Consider the following 15991-nt stretch of genomic DNA (forward strand, 5'->3'; position numbering starts at 1 on the left):
CCTCTGCCCACAATTAAGTGAATTTTGCATCACTATGGAACAAGAGTGTGTCAGTCAAGAAACAATCCCCTGCTCTAGAATCAACATCTTCAAGCTTGACTGAAATTTACAGCTGTCCATGCTGTCCAGCTGTCCTCTGAAGAAAAGTTTTATGGTCAGACAAGGAAAATTTTGAGCTCTTTGGCCACAATGACAAGAGGAATGTTTAGTGGAGTAAAGGTGAGGCTTTTAAATCTGCAAAGTCTGTACCAGCTGTCAAGCATAGTGGTGGTAGCATGTTGTTTGCAGCTGTTTTGCTACCAGGGGTACTGGTACATTACAGAAAATGGACAGAATAATAAAGGAGAACTCCCTTTAAATTCTTCAAGTTTACCTCAAATCAACAGCTAGATAGTTGAAACTTGGACAAAATTGGGTGTTTCAAATGGACAATGATCACAAAGACACATCAAAACTGGTTTTGGAGTGGAAAATACAGGCAAACATTAAGCTACTATAAAGGTCTTTCCAAACCTTTCCAAACCATAACTCTATTGAAAATGTGCAGACTACACCTGAAAGTTAGGTCCATGTATCAAACCAACAAATTTCAATTAACTCTACCAAGCGTGAAATGAAGAGTGGACAAATATCCAACGGAAGCTGTAACCAAAGCTTTTTGATGGCTACCAAAAGCATCTGGTCAAGGTGCAACTTGCTAAAGGAGATTTAACCAAGTATTAGTGAAGGTCTATGAATATGCAAGCCTGTATGTGTACTTTTGACCGAGTGTGGATTAGACTACTCCAGGGGTAGGCAACTCCAGGCCTCGAGTCCTGCAGGTTTTAGATGTGTCCTTGATCCAACACAGCTGATTTAAATGGCTAAATTACCTCCCCAAAATGTCTTGACATTCTCCAGAGGCCTGGGAATGAACATTTGATTCAGGTGTGTTGAAACGGGGTGATGTCTAAAATCTGCAGGGCACACGAGGCCTGGAGTTGCCTACCCCTGGACTACTCTTATCTTAATGTTGTGATAAATGTTTGGATAACTTTCACAAACTCTGTGACAAGATTTAAAATACAGGACCTATACCCTTATTCACTTCAGTTCGGTTGATGCTAAGTTTTTAATGTGTATATTTCTAAAATTAATAGCTTATTATCATATTTCATACCACCTTTCACCTTTATGCCTTTACGTATAGAGGTTGCATTTGTTTTCAGGTGAGACGTGACCATCTATTTAAGACAGACGATCTCTGGTAAAGCTAAAGATGTACGTCACTTCCGCCTCGAAGGGAGGAGGCGGTCTCGAGGTATTTATGTCCGTGTCCCATCCCACCAAAGTCTGGTTGTGTTTTGAGGCTACGTATTATTTAAACCAATTGTTTCTACTACATGTAAATGTATATTTCGAAATAGGGTGTTCCCGATCATAACCAAAATAAAAACATTTTTTAAATGTAAAAACAACCCCCTGTACACTTCTTAACCGTTTAGATATAATCGGAAAACACTGTTTAGGTTCTTAAACATAAGGGCCTCACTGCATTATGAAATTATGCTAATTAATTTCGGAAACATGTCAAAAAGTGGACTACAATTATAAACAGGAACAGTCTAATTTTAGATCCAGTACTTGTGAGCCGTGTGTTTTTCTCACACGGAGCAGCAGCTGGGGATCCATCTGCAAACAGTGCGTAACTCTGTGTTTTTATGGGTGGAGACTGAGGTCCTCCTCCTCCTCCTCCAAAAAAAAAGAGTCAGACAGACAACACAAGCCCGCTTCGCCATCAGCAGCTTCATTGTTGAGGATTTTGGTCCTTTTAGAAATAACTGTGGTCATTTTTTTTAAAGAACACAGCCTTCCCCAAAAGTGGGTCGCTCTCTTTGCTAGCTGTACGCTCGCGCAAGGTAAGTGTTGGGTTAGCTGTTTGGGATTCAGTTTGTTTGATGACAGTCAGCCATGAAAACTTCAGCAGAAGCACGAGCGTCACTTTTGAAAAGAAAAACACCTCAGCCATATTTCCTTAAAACAACTCCCGAGCGAAAACACCGCAGACCCTTACTTTATACGGGACGGCTAGTTTAGAAATGACGACGCACTGTCGACTATTAGCGGGGGAAAGCTGCTGAAAGTGGCGTTTCCCTGGGGAGAGATGTGACGTTTGAGCTAGAAGATTCTACAAAATAACGTTAATTAGCGCGTAGCGTTCATGCTCCGCGTATAAGTCACACAACTATGATGGTTATAAAGGTTAGTAATACAAGTTAGCGTACTCTTCGAGTACTGACTGGAAGTTACTGTCGCGTTTTGCACGTAGAGCTCGATCTGTTTGAACCCTACACAGAGTTGTTTCCACGACAGCTTTCTACCGTTATCCGGCGTTATGTTTACAACCCATTTAAAGAAGATGTCTTTTGAGCAGGTTTTTATAAGTTCTTAATGGTCTGTTTTTGAAATGGCCCTTTATTTATTATGTTTGTTGTTTTGGCCAACGTCTGTTCTGAAATAGGCTTGTGCAGACATGAAAATGCTTTAAATACTTGTGCACAAATTAATGATTGCGCACTAACGAATTCAACAATAGAATTGGAGTGATTTGGAGTGAAGGTGTACACAGTTCATATTTTATCTCTTTGTGTTTTTTTTTTTTTAACCTGCTCTGTGAGAAACACCTGAACAGGTCCGCCTTGTTTTAAGGATACGGAGCACGCCCAAAGCAAGCTCCTTTATTTTCTGTACACATTGTGACTCCAGCAGCCCAGTTATTTACACTGACGTTGTAAGTTAAAGCTCTCTTTGTAGGCTGTCTTACATACATACATATTTTTTTGGAAGAAAGGCTTTCAGTAAGCTCAAAACATTGTCACAGACGTCAAAACTTACACCAACGTGTTTGTGGTGGAGCAGTTTTGCACTATGTACTTTGTTGTTCATAATGTTAAGGACATAAACTGAAAATACAGCAACTTATCACATTCAGCATTACAGCTAAACATGCTTCAACATGCACGGAAACACTTCAGTCAGTAAGAAGATAACTTTCAATAGTTTCAGTGGGATTTTTAAGTTAAGGCAGTCTCTGTTTAGCTGTAGTTCAGTACACTTCATATCTGCGTTGCTGTGTGACATGTTGGTAATTGTGTCACTTATTTTCCCAGAGAGATGAGTCAGGCAGAGCAGGTGCCTTCGGACATGCCTGCATGCCATGAAGATGAGCCAGCAGCTGAAGGTAAGTATAGCGGGACACCTCCTTTGACGTATGCTAACACATCTTTTAAGCTTAGCATAGTAGCACACTGTTTGGTTAAAGATGTACATGTGGGGGAAATTATATGTAATTAGGACTCTTTTTACCACAGTGATTAGCTGTTTCTCCAGGAATCAGCTATTAAGGGCACTGTAATTTTATTAAAATTTGATTAGCGGGTGTTCACAGGGTAGCCTGTATACAACAAAGAGATTTTAACTGCTCTGTTTGAAATCCTCATGTCATTTTGCTCCAGTTTGTCAAAACTGGGAAATGTTATAATTAAATATCCTGTATGAAGGGGGAAAGTCGTAATTGCTGTTCCACACCGCCAACATGTTTTCTATAATAGCATTGCTGTACTGGGCAACAGTGTTGTCTACATTTATACTCTTGTTGGTGCGTCACCATTACTCTGCCAAAGTCCAACTCTTTGTATTGGACTTTTATCTAATAAATCTTGAACAGCGGTTACTTTTACAGAAACACAGGTAGGGCTGTGCCATATCATTGATATTGTCGGCAATAACAGTGGTACAAATTTTTAAAATAGATAAAAATATCATGTTACAATATATTTTCTATGTTTCTTGGTACTCGCAAAGAGACTAGCCAGGGATGCGTGAGAGCAAGAGCTTCCTTTTAGCCTCCAGTGACAATTTAGTACCTATGAAGGGAGGTACTCCAACCGCCTCTAAAATGTCACAGTACTTTGCAAAATATGCAAGAAAGCAGTTTCTGCTAAAGCTGGCAACAACAAACTTGTTTCACCACTTGAGGCAAAAACACACCGTTGAGTTCAGCCAGGTTATGAAAGAGGAGATGCTAACACCTGTGGATGTGTGACCCAAATGTCAACATATGACTCCACTGAGCCTTGCTAGTTGCACTTCATATGACAGGAAAAGCAATCAGTAGATGGAAATTACTGATGTTGTTACATGGTGAAATAGCAGGTTTTGAAACAGCTGGTTCATCCCACGTATAGAAAATACTTCAGTTTTCATTTATTTTTTTTATCATGTGACAGTTTTGTGCAGGTCCTAAAGAGTTATAAGGTTACATTACTTTAGTATTTGTTTGTTATTATTAGCTATTTGCTTTGAATTTCCAGTGAAAAGCACAACCTAGGCTAATTTTGGGCTAAAATTTGTCTTCTGCTCTGTCACTGAATACAATGTCGTGTCACTGCTATAGTGCTGCTGCTTGTGCCAACTTGTTTCAGTAGATTTAAATTTTAAAGTAGGAAGTGTGTCATTAACTATAATAGCTCGTTGGAAAAGAAGAATGGAAAATGCCTTTTATTTACTTACACTTTCTGCTGGATGTAAGCATCAGTAAAATGTTCACCTTTCTTTTTCTTTTCTTTTTTAAAATTTCATCAGAAATTTTATTGCAATTTTTACCCCAAGTAGGACTGGTACTTGGGGTAGAATGGAACTGTTATACTCTTAACTGAGCACTCAAGGCACTTTTTACTGAAAGACACACACACATACACACACACACACACACACACACACACTTACTTACATACTGCATTTTTTGTCACATGCCTTCAAGAGCTTTTGTAACAGTCACACACGTGCAAGCACACGCACGCACGCAAAGACATGCACAAACACACGCACAGAGACTCCAGCAGATGCATTGGGGCAATTTGGGGCTCAGTTTCTTGCCCAGGGCCACATCAGCATATGGACTGGAGGGACTGGGGATCAAGCTAGCTTCCAGTTGGTGGATAACCTGCTTTATCTCCTGAGCCCCAACCACCAGTTACAATATCATTATGGCTGTTGATTAGATTGTAATTTGAAGGTTTCAGCCTGAGCTCTGGGACATCTTGATTAAATGATTATATATTTACATAAACAAAAATACAAAAATTAATCATTAATAAACATGATAGTTTTAATTTTACATATATAGCACCAAATCACAAGCAGTCACCTCAAGGCGCTTTATATTTTTAGGCAGAGGAATCTACAATCTAATACAGAAAAAACCCCAGCAATCAAATGACCTCCTCTGAGCAGACACTTGACAACAGTGGGAAGGAAAAACTCCCTTTTAAGAGGAAGAAACCCCTTCCTCAGCCATCTGGTGCAATTTAGGGCTGCCACGATTAGTCGACTAGTCACAATTACGTCGACTATCAAAATCGTCGACGACTGATTTAATAGTCGACGCGTCATTTGAAGCTTTGTAAGATCACAAAAGACGCAGGAATAAGTAGTAGGATTTAAGAGTGTAATAACGGACTGAAACAGAAGATGGCAGCACTGCATGTACAAGGATGCCAGCTGCCGTTAAACCCCGAAGAAGAAGAAGTAGCAGCTCTGTCCCAGAATTCATAGCGCAGCCCAGCTCAGTTTCCAACAATGGCGGCAGCTACTTAGTTTTAATATTACTCTTATTATTCTTTCTGGGTCACAAAATAAACGTTTAACATATTTTCAAGCGAGAATGTAACTTTGTAAACCTCAAATATCTGCTCAGTTTATCAAGACACCACATATTTTCAAAAGCGCTCCGAGGTTTTCGGAGACATCTGTTACCCCCTAGCTCGATAGCTAGCCGGGGGCAAGGCTCACTAGTAGTGATGTGCGATACCACTGATTTCCTTTCCGATCCAATACCAAGTAATATTCAGGGTGGTATCGACGATACTGATCCTATACCGATACTTTGTACAAAAACTTATTTTATTTATTGTATCTCAAATTATAGCATCATAATGATTACCAGTGTTGGGTAAGTTACTTTAAATTAGTAACTTAGTTACATTACTAGTTACTTCCATCAAAAGTAACTCAGTTACTTCAAGTTACTCGTTACTTTCAAAGTAACTAGTTACTAGGGAAAGTAACTTTGGTTTTACTCAGACTTCTCTTGTTAATGTGTTGCTAACTGGATACCCAGCAAGAGTGCCAGTCTTCTAGCTTGCTTACTTGCCACAAGTGCACTGTGCCACCTACCAAAGGAAAAAATAATGTGCATATTTCCACGAGAGAAATCCCACGCCTGGACCGTCGTCGACCGCCGCCATGATTCTAGTCTACGTCACAGCGTCATGTGCGCTTTTTACATCCAACACAAAAACTGCAGTCGTGGTGCTTTTGATTGTACTCAGAAATTCTGCCTTCCAAATAGGAAGATGTAGGCAACACCAGACTGCAGATGAGTTGCATACAGGGCTGGACTGGGACAAAAAAATCAGCCCGGGCATTTTGACTAGAGACCGGCCCACCATTATAGCAAATATCATAAAGCCTTTGAATGAAAACAAACACTGTTGTGACAGTGATGTACACCGTTTTGATGGTATATATGCATCAATCTATCAATCGTTTGTTGTAAGACTCAGATAATTATTTATTAAAAGCGAGACATTTTAAATGAGAATAAGAAAGTATTTCTTCGTGCCCCCCTTTCCCTGTTAATGCCCTACCTGGCCCCCTGGCAACACTTTGCTAGACCCGCCCCTGCACAGTTACCAGCTGTCAGCTACTTAGAAAAGGATCCTGGTGTTATTTGTCTCTCAGAAACAGTTCATAACTTCCCTTCAACTCATTCATGTCACCTAAAAGGTAAAGCTGTTTCTCCATCACCTGTTCACCTCTGATGATTCAGTAAGGACATCTCCTGGTTTCATCTGGTTTCCCACTCACCAGATATACAAACCGATATCATGACCAGCAGGTTTACAGCTGTGGCTCCAGCAAACATCAGCTGATAGTAGAAATTAATATTAAATAAATTCTAACAACAGCCGATCAAACGTGCTGCTGTTGTTTAACGCGACATCCGGTGGTTTCCTCTTTCTGGCGCAAAGTGGACGATAAATAAACAAGAGGGAAAAGCCGATCAGCTGATCATTGATCAGTTTCATGATTAAAGTAGCAACAGGAGAGGGAGGGTGAGAGAAGAAGAGGCAGCTGTGCAGCGTAAACACAGAATAACTCCAGCTTTGTGTCTTTTTCATTGTAGCTGAAGTCCGGGACAAACTGTTCCTTTTCACCTCAATACGAAACCCGTAATATTTTCTCTGAATAACAGACGATTCCGTTTTTTTAGGGAACGGTTGGCAACTCTAATAATTAACCGTATGAACAAAATAAAGTTCAACATCAGTAACATAGCACCCACCCAGCTATATAGAAACCCCGTCATGCTAGCTAGCACGCAGTACGAAAAAGTCAGCACAACGAAAATAAACTCCAACTAAACTTGGTTTATATCTGACCCAGATAGACTGCAGGTCATAACGTCTTACCTGAAGTTCAGTTCACCTGACACTCGGACCGGCGGCTGCCTCGGGTCTCTGCTCCTCCTGCGTCCCCTTTCTCTCATCCACCTGCTGGCCTCCACCACTTGCTAATGTTACTGAATCTGTGGAAGCTCCGCGATAGCCACCACACGAAGTAACGAATAACGAGCCTATCTAAATCCCAGTAACGAGTAACGCGTTCCTGATTTTGGCATAATAACTAGTTACCGTGCTCGTTACCACAATAATAACGTAGTTACTGTAACGCGTTACTTAATAACGCATTAGTCCCAACACTGATGATTACAGGACATCAGATTACTTGTTCTTATCACTTAATAATGCAGAGTTCATCATATAGAAATAAAAAAAAAAAACTGAAGTTGTGCGCTATTTGAACACCTTGCCTGCCTGCAGCACTAAAGGACTCTGTGAGAGACGTCTGTCTGGCCCGAGCAGCACCTGTCCCTGTCCTCCTCTTCAGTTCGCCTCAACATATGCTCGTCATATTCTGTGATATGATTTACTCTGAGGTGTTTGACAAGGTTAGTGATGTTGCCACAACCATACATGCCAACCCTCCCGATTTTTCCGGGACAATCCCGAATTTCAGTGCCCCTCCCGAAAATCTCCCGGAGCCACCATTCTCCCGAATTTTTCCAGATTTTCCACCCGGACAACAAAATTGAAAAACCATATTGCAGAATTCATAGCGCCGCCCAGCCGATTCCAGTTTCCAACAATGACGGCAGCTACTTAGTTTTAATATTACTCTTATTTCTCTTTCTGGGTCACAAAAAAAACGTTTAACATATTTTCAGGTGAGAATGTAGCTGTGTAAACTTCAAATATCTGAGCCGACCGACACATTGTCTTCAAACCCCCGCGGTCTTTCGCTACTCGGGTTAAACATGATATATAAGTCACTTTGATAATTAAAAATGCTATTGTTTGGCTTTTTCAGTGTTTTATTTGTTCGTGAGTAAATCGGTTTGGCTGAGATTAAAGTTATTAGATTAGATTAAATTAAATTTAACTTTATTAATCCCTCGGGAGGGTTACTCCGGGGTTTTCACATAGCTGAATAAACGTTAAACAGAAAACTAATTAAACAAAGTGTGAGACAGTCCAGAGTTTACGCAAGCGCCTGGTTATATTTTAGATAGCAAGGAGCAGACAGCAGAGTTTCACTCCACCGAGGGAGCTCGTGACGTACTACCCGGCTTTCTTTAGACCGCGAAGGCCGGGTCCTCAGGTGGAAGCAGCCTCTGAATTTGGACACCCCTGCTGTTTCCAGGCCGGCCAATAATAACGGTGACATTTAACGTATTTTATCCGATAAATAAACCCTGTAAAATGTATTTATCACCCCCAACAGCCCTTTTGAATGTCTCTCTAGTATGGCCACAACACCTCACTTTTTTGCCACATGTATCGCAAACCACGTCTCAGCTGTTTGTGGAGGTAAAATACGTCCGCACATGACTCCAATTACGCTCAGCTGCGCACGCCAAGGGGCTGCGAGACATTTATACAGCCGTATTTCGCACATGACTATGAAAGGCGGAAGAGGAAGTAGTTCCTTTGAATGTAGACAATCCGAATGTTATAGTTTCTTTCCACTGTGTTCCTGTTAATGATAAACTACAAATTTACTCTAAATTACTAAAATATCGATATTTTAATGTGAGAATCGATTCTAGAACATAAATGACTGGTATCGGAGGAATCGATATTTCAGGATCGATCCGCACATCACTACTCACTAGAGCCCGTGAGAACACCGGACACCCGGCAAATCGGTGTCCGCTGTCTTTCACTACTCAGGTTAAACATACATAAGTCACTTAGATAACTTAAAAATGTTATTGTTTGGCTTTTTTTTTTTGTATTTTATTTGTTCCTGAGATTAAAGTTATAGTTTTTACACAGCTAAATAAACGGCAAGCAGACAACTGGTTATCAGAAGTGTGAGACACTCGAGAATATACTCCGGTGTCCTGTTATATTTTAGATAGCAAGGAGTTTATTAAACTTCACCGAAACAATCTGCAAATTTCATAAAAATTTAATAAACTATCATCTTGTCTTTATTTTTAGTTAGCACCTTAAACACTTAAAGCTGTAAGCTAATGATAGTTATATAAGAGCAGATGCATGCTGGTGCAATAAGCTGTAGGTTTTACGTCCAATGGATGCATGATCTGATTAGTCAACTAATCAGTGACTAGTCGACTATCAAAATAATCGTTTGTGGCAGCCCTAGTGCAATTATGTCACAAATAATTTAGATTTATATGTGAAGCAAGAATTGTTGCTGTGGGTGAAGTGTTATTTTGTATAATATAGTTCAGGATGGCTCAGAGGATTTTAAAAAAAAATGTAAGATGGTATTTTTGATGTTTCTAATCAGACAACAAGGACCATCCAGTGGCTCAGCCGGGCATGTTCGGCAGATTGGCGGGGGGCTTATATGGTGCCACCAAGGGAGCTTTGGGAGCAACAGTAGGCGGTGTGACCTGGATAGGAGGAAAGGGTCTGGACCTCACCAAAACTGCTGTCACCTCCGTAGTTGCCGTGCCTGTGATGGGAGTAGGACTGGTTAAAGGGGGAGTGTGTGCTGTCGCTGGAGGAGTGACTGCTGTCGGCTCCGCAGTAGCCAGCAAAGTTCCTATAGGGGGAGGCAAAAAGAAGGACAAGTCTGACTGATGCAGAGACGCTCAGCTGAGTGGTAACGCTCGCACGGCGTTTCACCTGATTCAGCACTGTTGAGCAGGAAAAGAGCGACGTGGGACTCAGAAGTTCAGTGTGCACGTTTTGCTGTTGGTTTTGTTTTGTTTAGTTTCATGTGTGTGTTTGTTGGTAAAACCTACATCCATAAAATTAAATGGCTTTTTTTGTATAGAGCGGCATAATAAACACTCCACTGCTGCTGTTAAATGCAAACACCAGACCTTTCGCCTGTGCCAATAAAATGTTCGTATGATGTTCAGTGATGGTCCGCTATACTGCTTCCATTAGTAACTTTTGTACGGGAGGAAAACCAGCACTTATGAAGTCAAATTTACTTGCAAGACAATCAGCGATCTGTCATGATGTGTTTATTCATATTTTACTGTTAACTGGCAAACACTGTTACTTTATGTGGAAATTCTTAGTGTGTCATTTTCCTTCATGTCCTTTCATTTAATCAGTTGTTCACAAATCAGAAGGTATGTCTAATCAAAGATATATCAGACCTGTAAAAGTCATTGCTGGTTGTTGATATTTCATTGGTGGGTTTTTGACTGATGTCTTTTTTTCTGTATTTTTCAGCTTAGTGAAATGCTTTGTGCTGTCATACCGATCCTGATTTATTATAATAAATACAGCATTACAGTCTAAAATTCAGAGCTTGTTAATTGCAATGAAACCTTTTCCTGTTTCATACATTCACTACTTCTGTTATTTAAACATTTTTCCACACACTGTCTGCAGTCCAGTAAAGTTTTCATCAGTGCTTTGTTTGTTTTTTGTTTGTTACTTTGTTTACTGCTGTGTGGTAAAAATCTGACAGCTGGATTTCTTGGAATTACATTCTCAGTTTCAAGTGTACATTTTAAGCTGAAAACCTGTGAAAGTGCATACCTTTGAGCTCCAGTTAAGTAGCTTTCAGGCTTTGTATCATGGAGAACTGACGTTCCACAGCTTTTGTATGATCAGTGTTACAGATTTCAAACATGGCAAATATATACTTAGAATTTTTTTTGTAATAAAATATCTGAAAGTCATTTGTTTTCTGTTTCCTCTGTTACTAAATAAGCTTTAATATATGTAAGACCAAATTATTGCATTTACTAGCGTTACACTATTAATACATTTGTGATTTAAATTCAGAACTGCACCAGCATCTCTGAACATTCATCAATATATTTTGTAAAATTCATGTCACAGTTTAAAGCAGCCTTAGTCCTTCATGTTTTTGTTGTAGTCTACTAATGTTACTTTAAATAGAGGGCTTTAACATTTATTTTATTTTTCTTCTACCAGTATTTGTTCGTGTTTTTTTTTTTTTTTTTTTTTTTTTTTTTTAAGCACACTGAAAAGGCACAATTTTTATTATTTATTTTTCAGTTTATAACATACACTTCAGTAACTATACTTTGCTAGTATTGGGTTGGACCCACTGTTGTCATCAGAACTGCTGTTTCATAAGGTAAATTCAATGAGGTGCTGAAAATTACTCTGGGATTTTGGTCCGTATTAACATGATAACATGACGGAGTTACTGCTGATTTGTCAGCTGCACATACATGTGTGACAGTCTCCCATTCAACCACATCCAAAAGGTGCTTTACTGGATTGAGCACCTTAGAATCTCTCACCTTATTATCTTATCCTACTGGCATCTGAATGTTACAGCCGACATCAAATCTCTCTCTCCATAATTTTTCCATGTAGTCACTGGATTTTTCCAACCATTTTCTGTAAACCTGAGAGATATTGCTGACCTACTTGGACACAAATATCTCTCAGGTTTACAGAAAATGGTTGGAAAAATCCAGTGACTACATGGAAAAATTTAATTTTTTCTAAAATGTTTCTTAAAATAAAGGGATGTGGTTGGGGAAAGATGACTTTTTGTATTTTATGTAGGATTCATTATAAAGGCATGACTTGGGTACTTCAGAAATTGATTCTCCTTTTTAGGAATGTCACTGGTAAAAAAAGGTATAGTACAAGCAAAAAACAAACTTATTTACATCATGTTGGAGCCAATACTTCTTTAATATAAATCTCAATGACATGATTGGACATATTTCTTCCTACAGCACACTTGAATTCTTTTCTCCTACATTATAATCTAATTTCCACTTCATACTACTAATAACCGTTTTCATGTTGCAGATTTTTTTTAACTTGTTGTTCTCAGCAAAGTTCTTGAGGTCAAGCTGTTAACTGCTCGGGAGCAGTCATGATCAGTGGCCCAGAGGAAACCACAGTCTTTGGTTCATTCGTCTTCTGGTCTTCAGCCTCGACATCTCTCTCTACACATGGAAATAGAAACATAATCAGATTGAAGATCATTTTGCATTTGAATCTTAGAGACTATGAATTTATATCTTACTTGTCCTGTGGCATGCTGGCTCACATCTGACAAACTGTCCGCTAACACACACGGCTGTGCTACAGTGAATGTACAGCTGAAGGAATAAGGATAAGCGTGTTGGTTAAAAGGGAAAATTATTTAGTTAGTGCAGAAACACTGCTCAAACTGATGTACTAATTACCTTTTCATACAGTGGGTCTATTCCCTTCTGTCCAATCTGGTCCTTTACTGAGGAACCCACAAAGGTGAACATTTTGAAAACGAAACGCCGGTAATGACTGGGGAAGTCCAGGCCAGAGTTAGCACTCACTGGTACCAGTGAGGACAAGTAATTATCATCCCGGTATGGACATCTGGATGGAGTGCATGGAGAACAATTTTATTTAAGAGAACACTAGCCAACAGTTTTTTTGTCTTCAGCAATACCAGCTATGGGTAAGATCGATTATAAATAATATACTGTGTGTCCACTACAGACGAACCTTTCAGCTTATTAGATTAATGGATGATTTATCAAAACCATGTCTTTATTTCATTCCCAAATATTAATAAAATTATTTTCTTCAAAAATCTAGCATTAAATACATTTTGATAAAACTTCTATGTTGTCACAAACAGGACTGAGTACACTGGTATCTTATTTACCCGTCTATCAGAATGTCCCACTGGGGGAAGGAGTGAGGGAAAGGGCTTGTGGTTACCCAACAGCGACCAAGAGTCAAGACAAGCATCGGATCTGTCTTTTTGAGGAGCTGAACCTCCACGTACACAGGGTCCCTCAGGACTTTGGTCACAGGGTAGTCTGCTTCTGTATAGAACGAAGTATAGGCCACATCCACTGTGAGAGCAGAGACGTCAATTATTATTACAAGATTTTACATTATCTTGCAAACGAATGGACTCTTTTAAGTTGGAATACACTTACATTCATTACAACCCTTTGTAAGGCATCGTCCATTGGCCAACCTCAAGACTACATTAATGGGTCCCATAGCAGAAACTGGCAGAGGGGGATTTTGTAACGGTAGGATTTCTACAATCACAGTTTCAACATCGGTGCCGATGTACCTACACTGGAAGATGAAGCTGAAAAAGAAAATGATATCATGCTACACAGTCCAAAACTTTAATTTAATGCCAGGACACTCTAAAATGTTTACTTACTGAAAGTGACTGTCTCGGGTAATAGATCCACGAGGCCCAACCCCCACCTGATATGAGGAAGTCATTCTGTTCTCATAGATTATTACACCAGGCTCCTCCTGCAAAAGGTTAAATGTGGTTGGTAAGATAACAATATTTACAAATATACCCTGCCTGACTGGTGGAAAAGTAGGAGAATACACTGTTTTACCATAAAGGTAGTGCCACAGGCAGTAACAGGAAACTGATATATGGCAAAGGCTGAATTGGAGTCAACATATGAACAGCCAGGACCACCTGCTGCCAGCGAGGTTGTCTGGAGGTCAAGGTGGGGTAGAGTAACATCTTTGGCGACAACAACAACGAATTGGGCATCCCGAGTGCACTGGACAGTCACTGGTGATAAAAAAAAAGTAGGCAGATAAAGGATTTGATGTTGCTGACAAACTGTAAACAACATAAAGATTAAGAACACCACTTTTACTTGAATATTTTTAGTGTAATCAGACTTCAAGGTTTTGTTGACAACAGCTTTGGATCAATTAATATAAGCCATTTATTAGATAAAACAAACCAAAAAAACCTCACCTGCCTTTCCAAAGTAGCACTGATTGCCATCAAAGCAGCATTTTATGGATTCACACTGAGCACCTGAAATACCAATAGTTCCGCATGGGACTCTCACACTTCTTTCCACATCACAGCTCTGAGCAGGTGGCAGCGTCGGAGACACCTTTGGATTCTGTGGGACTTTTGGTTTTTGGGGAAAGTAATCATCGGATACTTGAGGAAAAGGTGGGACTTGCCCTTGAGGCAATGGCCGGGGAGGTGGTCGAGGTTGCTGGGGATTTTGTGGTATAGGAGGGATGTACGGTGGAGGTGGAGGTGGAGGCGGAGGCGGAGGCTGTTTCTTGGGAATCTGCCACGGAGGAGGCTGGTATGGCGGAGGTGGAGGAGGAGGTCGAGGCTGTTGAGGATCTTGCGGTGGAGGAGGTCGGTATGGTGGAGGGATCTGAGGGTTCTGGGGCTTTGGAAGAGGAGGAGGCTGGAATGGTGGAACTTGGGGGTCCTGGGGTTTCTGCCATGGAGGAGGACGGTACGGTGGAACTTGAGGGTCCTGGGGTTTCTGCCACGGAGGAGGACGGTACGGTGGAACTTGAGGGTCCTGGGGTTTCTGCCACGGAGGAGGCGGGAATGGTGGAATGTTCTGAGCCTCCACCTCTGTCCCAGCTAAAGAGCCTAGCCAAGCTAGTGCCATGAAAAATTTGGCACTCCAGAACTTTGCCATGGTTTCTCAGCTGTCTGATCTGGACACTTCCAAAGTGCACAGTTTCAGTCAGCTGTACCATTTATTTGCTACCAACCCTAAAGTTTTTTTTTTTCTTATAAACCCACCTCCTCGGGCAAAAAAAACACCAATCAGAGCTTAGCAACTTTCGACAGTCAGAAACATTTAAATATCTGTTGACAAATCCAAAATCTGGGTCACACAAACCTTTTAAAGGTCTTCATAGCCTCAAATTGTATCTGTCACCAAATGTTTTTAAAACTAACACTGCATGGATCCAAACTGATAGCATGTCAGTGCAGCCTGATTTCGCAGTTACAGTTAAGTCCATAAATATTTGGAGAGAGGCTACTTTTTTTCTAATTGTGGTTCTGTACATTAACGCAATGAATTTTAAATTTAACAACTCAGATGCAGTCAAATGGTAGACTTTCAGCTTTAATTCACTGGGTTGAACAAAAAAGACTGCATAAAAATTTGAGGAACTAAAGCATTTTTAACACAATCCCGTCATTTCTGGGACTCAAAACTATTTGGACAAATTAAATAACTGAAAATAAAATGTTTATTTCTGGTTTCAGGCAATGACAACCTGAATTCTTGAACTCATGGACATCACCAGATGCTGGTTTTCCATCTTTTTAATGCTCTGCCAGGCCTTTACTGCAGCAGCTTTCAGTTGCTGTTTGTTTGCAGGCCTTCCTGTCTGAAGTTTAGTCTTCAACACGTGAAATGCGTGATCACTTGGGTTGAGATCAGGTGACTGAGTGTGTCATTCAAGAATATTTCACTTCATTGCTTTAATAAACTCCTGGGTTGCTTTGGCTGTATGTTTTGGGTCATTGTCCATCTGTATTATGAAAAGCCCCCAATCAGTTTGACTGTGTTTAGCTGGATTTGGGCAGACACTGTCTTTGAAAACTTTAGAATTAATTTGGCTGCTTCTGCCCTTTGCCATATCAT

At 40.2% G+C, this 15991-nt stretch overlaps 2 protein-coding genes across 2 annotated transcripts; one reads left to right on the forward strand and one right to left on the reverse strand.

Annotated features, from left to right (window-relative positions):
• Window positions 1-1643: 1643 nt before the first annotated feature.
• On the forward strand, window positions 1644-11278 carry tmem263 (transmembrane protein 263). Its single transcript, XM_084933110.1, has 3 exons — window positions 1644-1898; window positions 3150-3220; window positions 9922-11278. Exons 2-3 carry the CDS (start codon window positions 3154-3156, stop codon window positions 10215-10217), a joined length of 363 nt encoding a protein of 120 aa, XP_084789236.1. The 5' UTR covers window positions 1644-1898; window positions 3150-3153; the 3' UTR covers window positions 10218-11278.
• Window positions 11279-12237: 959 nt separating this feature from the next.
• On the reverse strand, window positions 12238-15055 carry LOC146382466 (zona pellucida sperm-binding protein 4-like). The gene is made up of 8 exons (XM_084933115.1): window positions 14329-15055; window positions 13952-14136; window positions 13762-13859; window positions 13523-13683; window positions 13243-13435; window positions 12779-12950; window positions 12616-12691; window positions 12238-12535 (listed from the first exon to the last, which is right to left on the reverse strand). The coding sequence occupies exons 1-8, from the start codon at window positions 15026-15028 to the stop codon at window positions 12435-12437; spliced, it is 1686 nt and encodes a 561-aa protein (XP_084789241.1). The 5' UTR covers window positions 15029-15055; the 3' UTR covers window positions 12238-12434.
• Between the last annotated feature and the right edge of the window lie 936 nt (window positions 15056-15991).

The sequence above is a fragment of the Perissodus microlepis genome, chromosome 7 (assembly GCF_051167445.1).
Source record: "Perissodus microlepis isolate ML-2025 ecotype Zambia chromosome 7, ASM5116744v1, whole genome shotgun sequence".
Lineage (NCBI taxonomy): Eukaryota > Metazoa > Chordata > Actinopteri > Cichliformes > Cichlidae > Perissodus > Perissodus microlepis.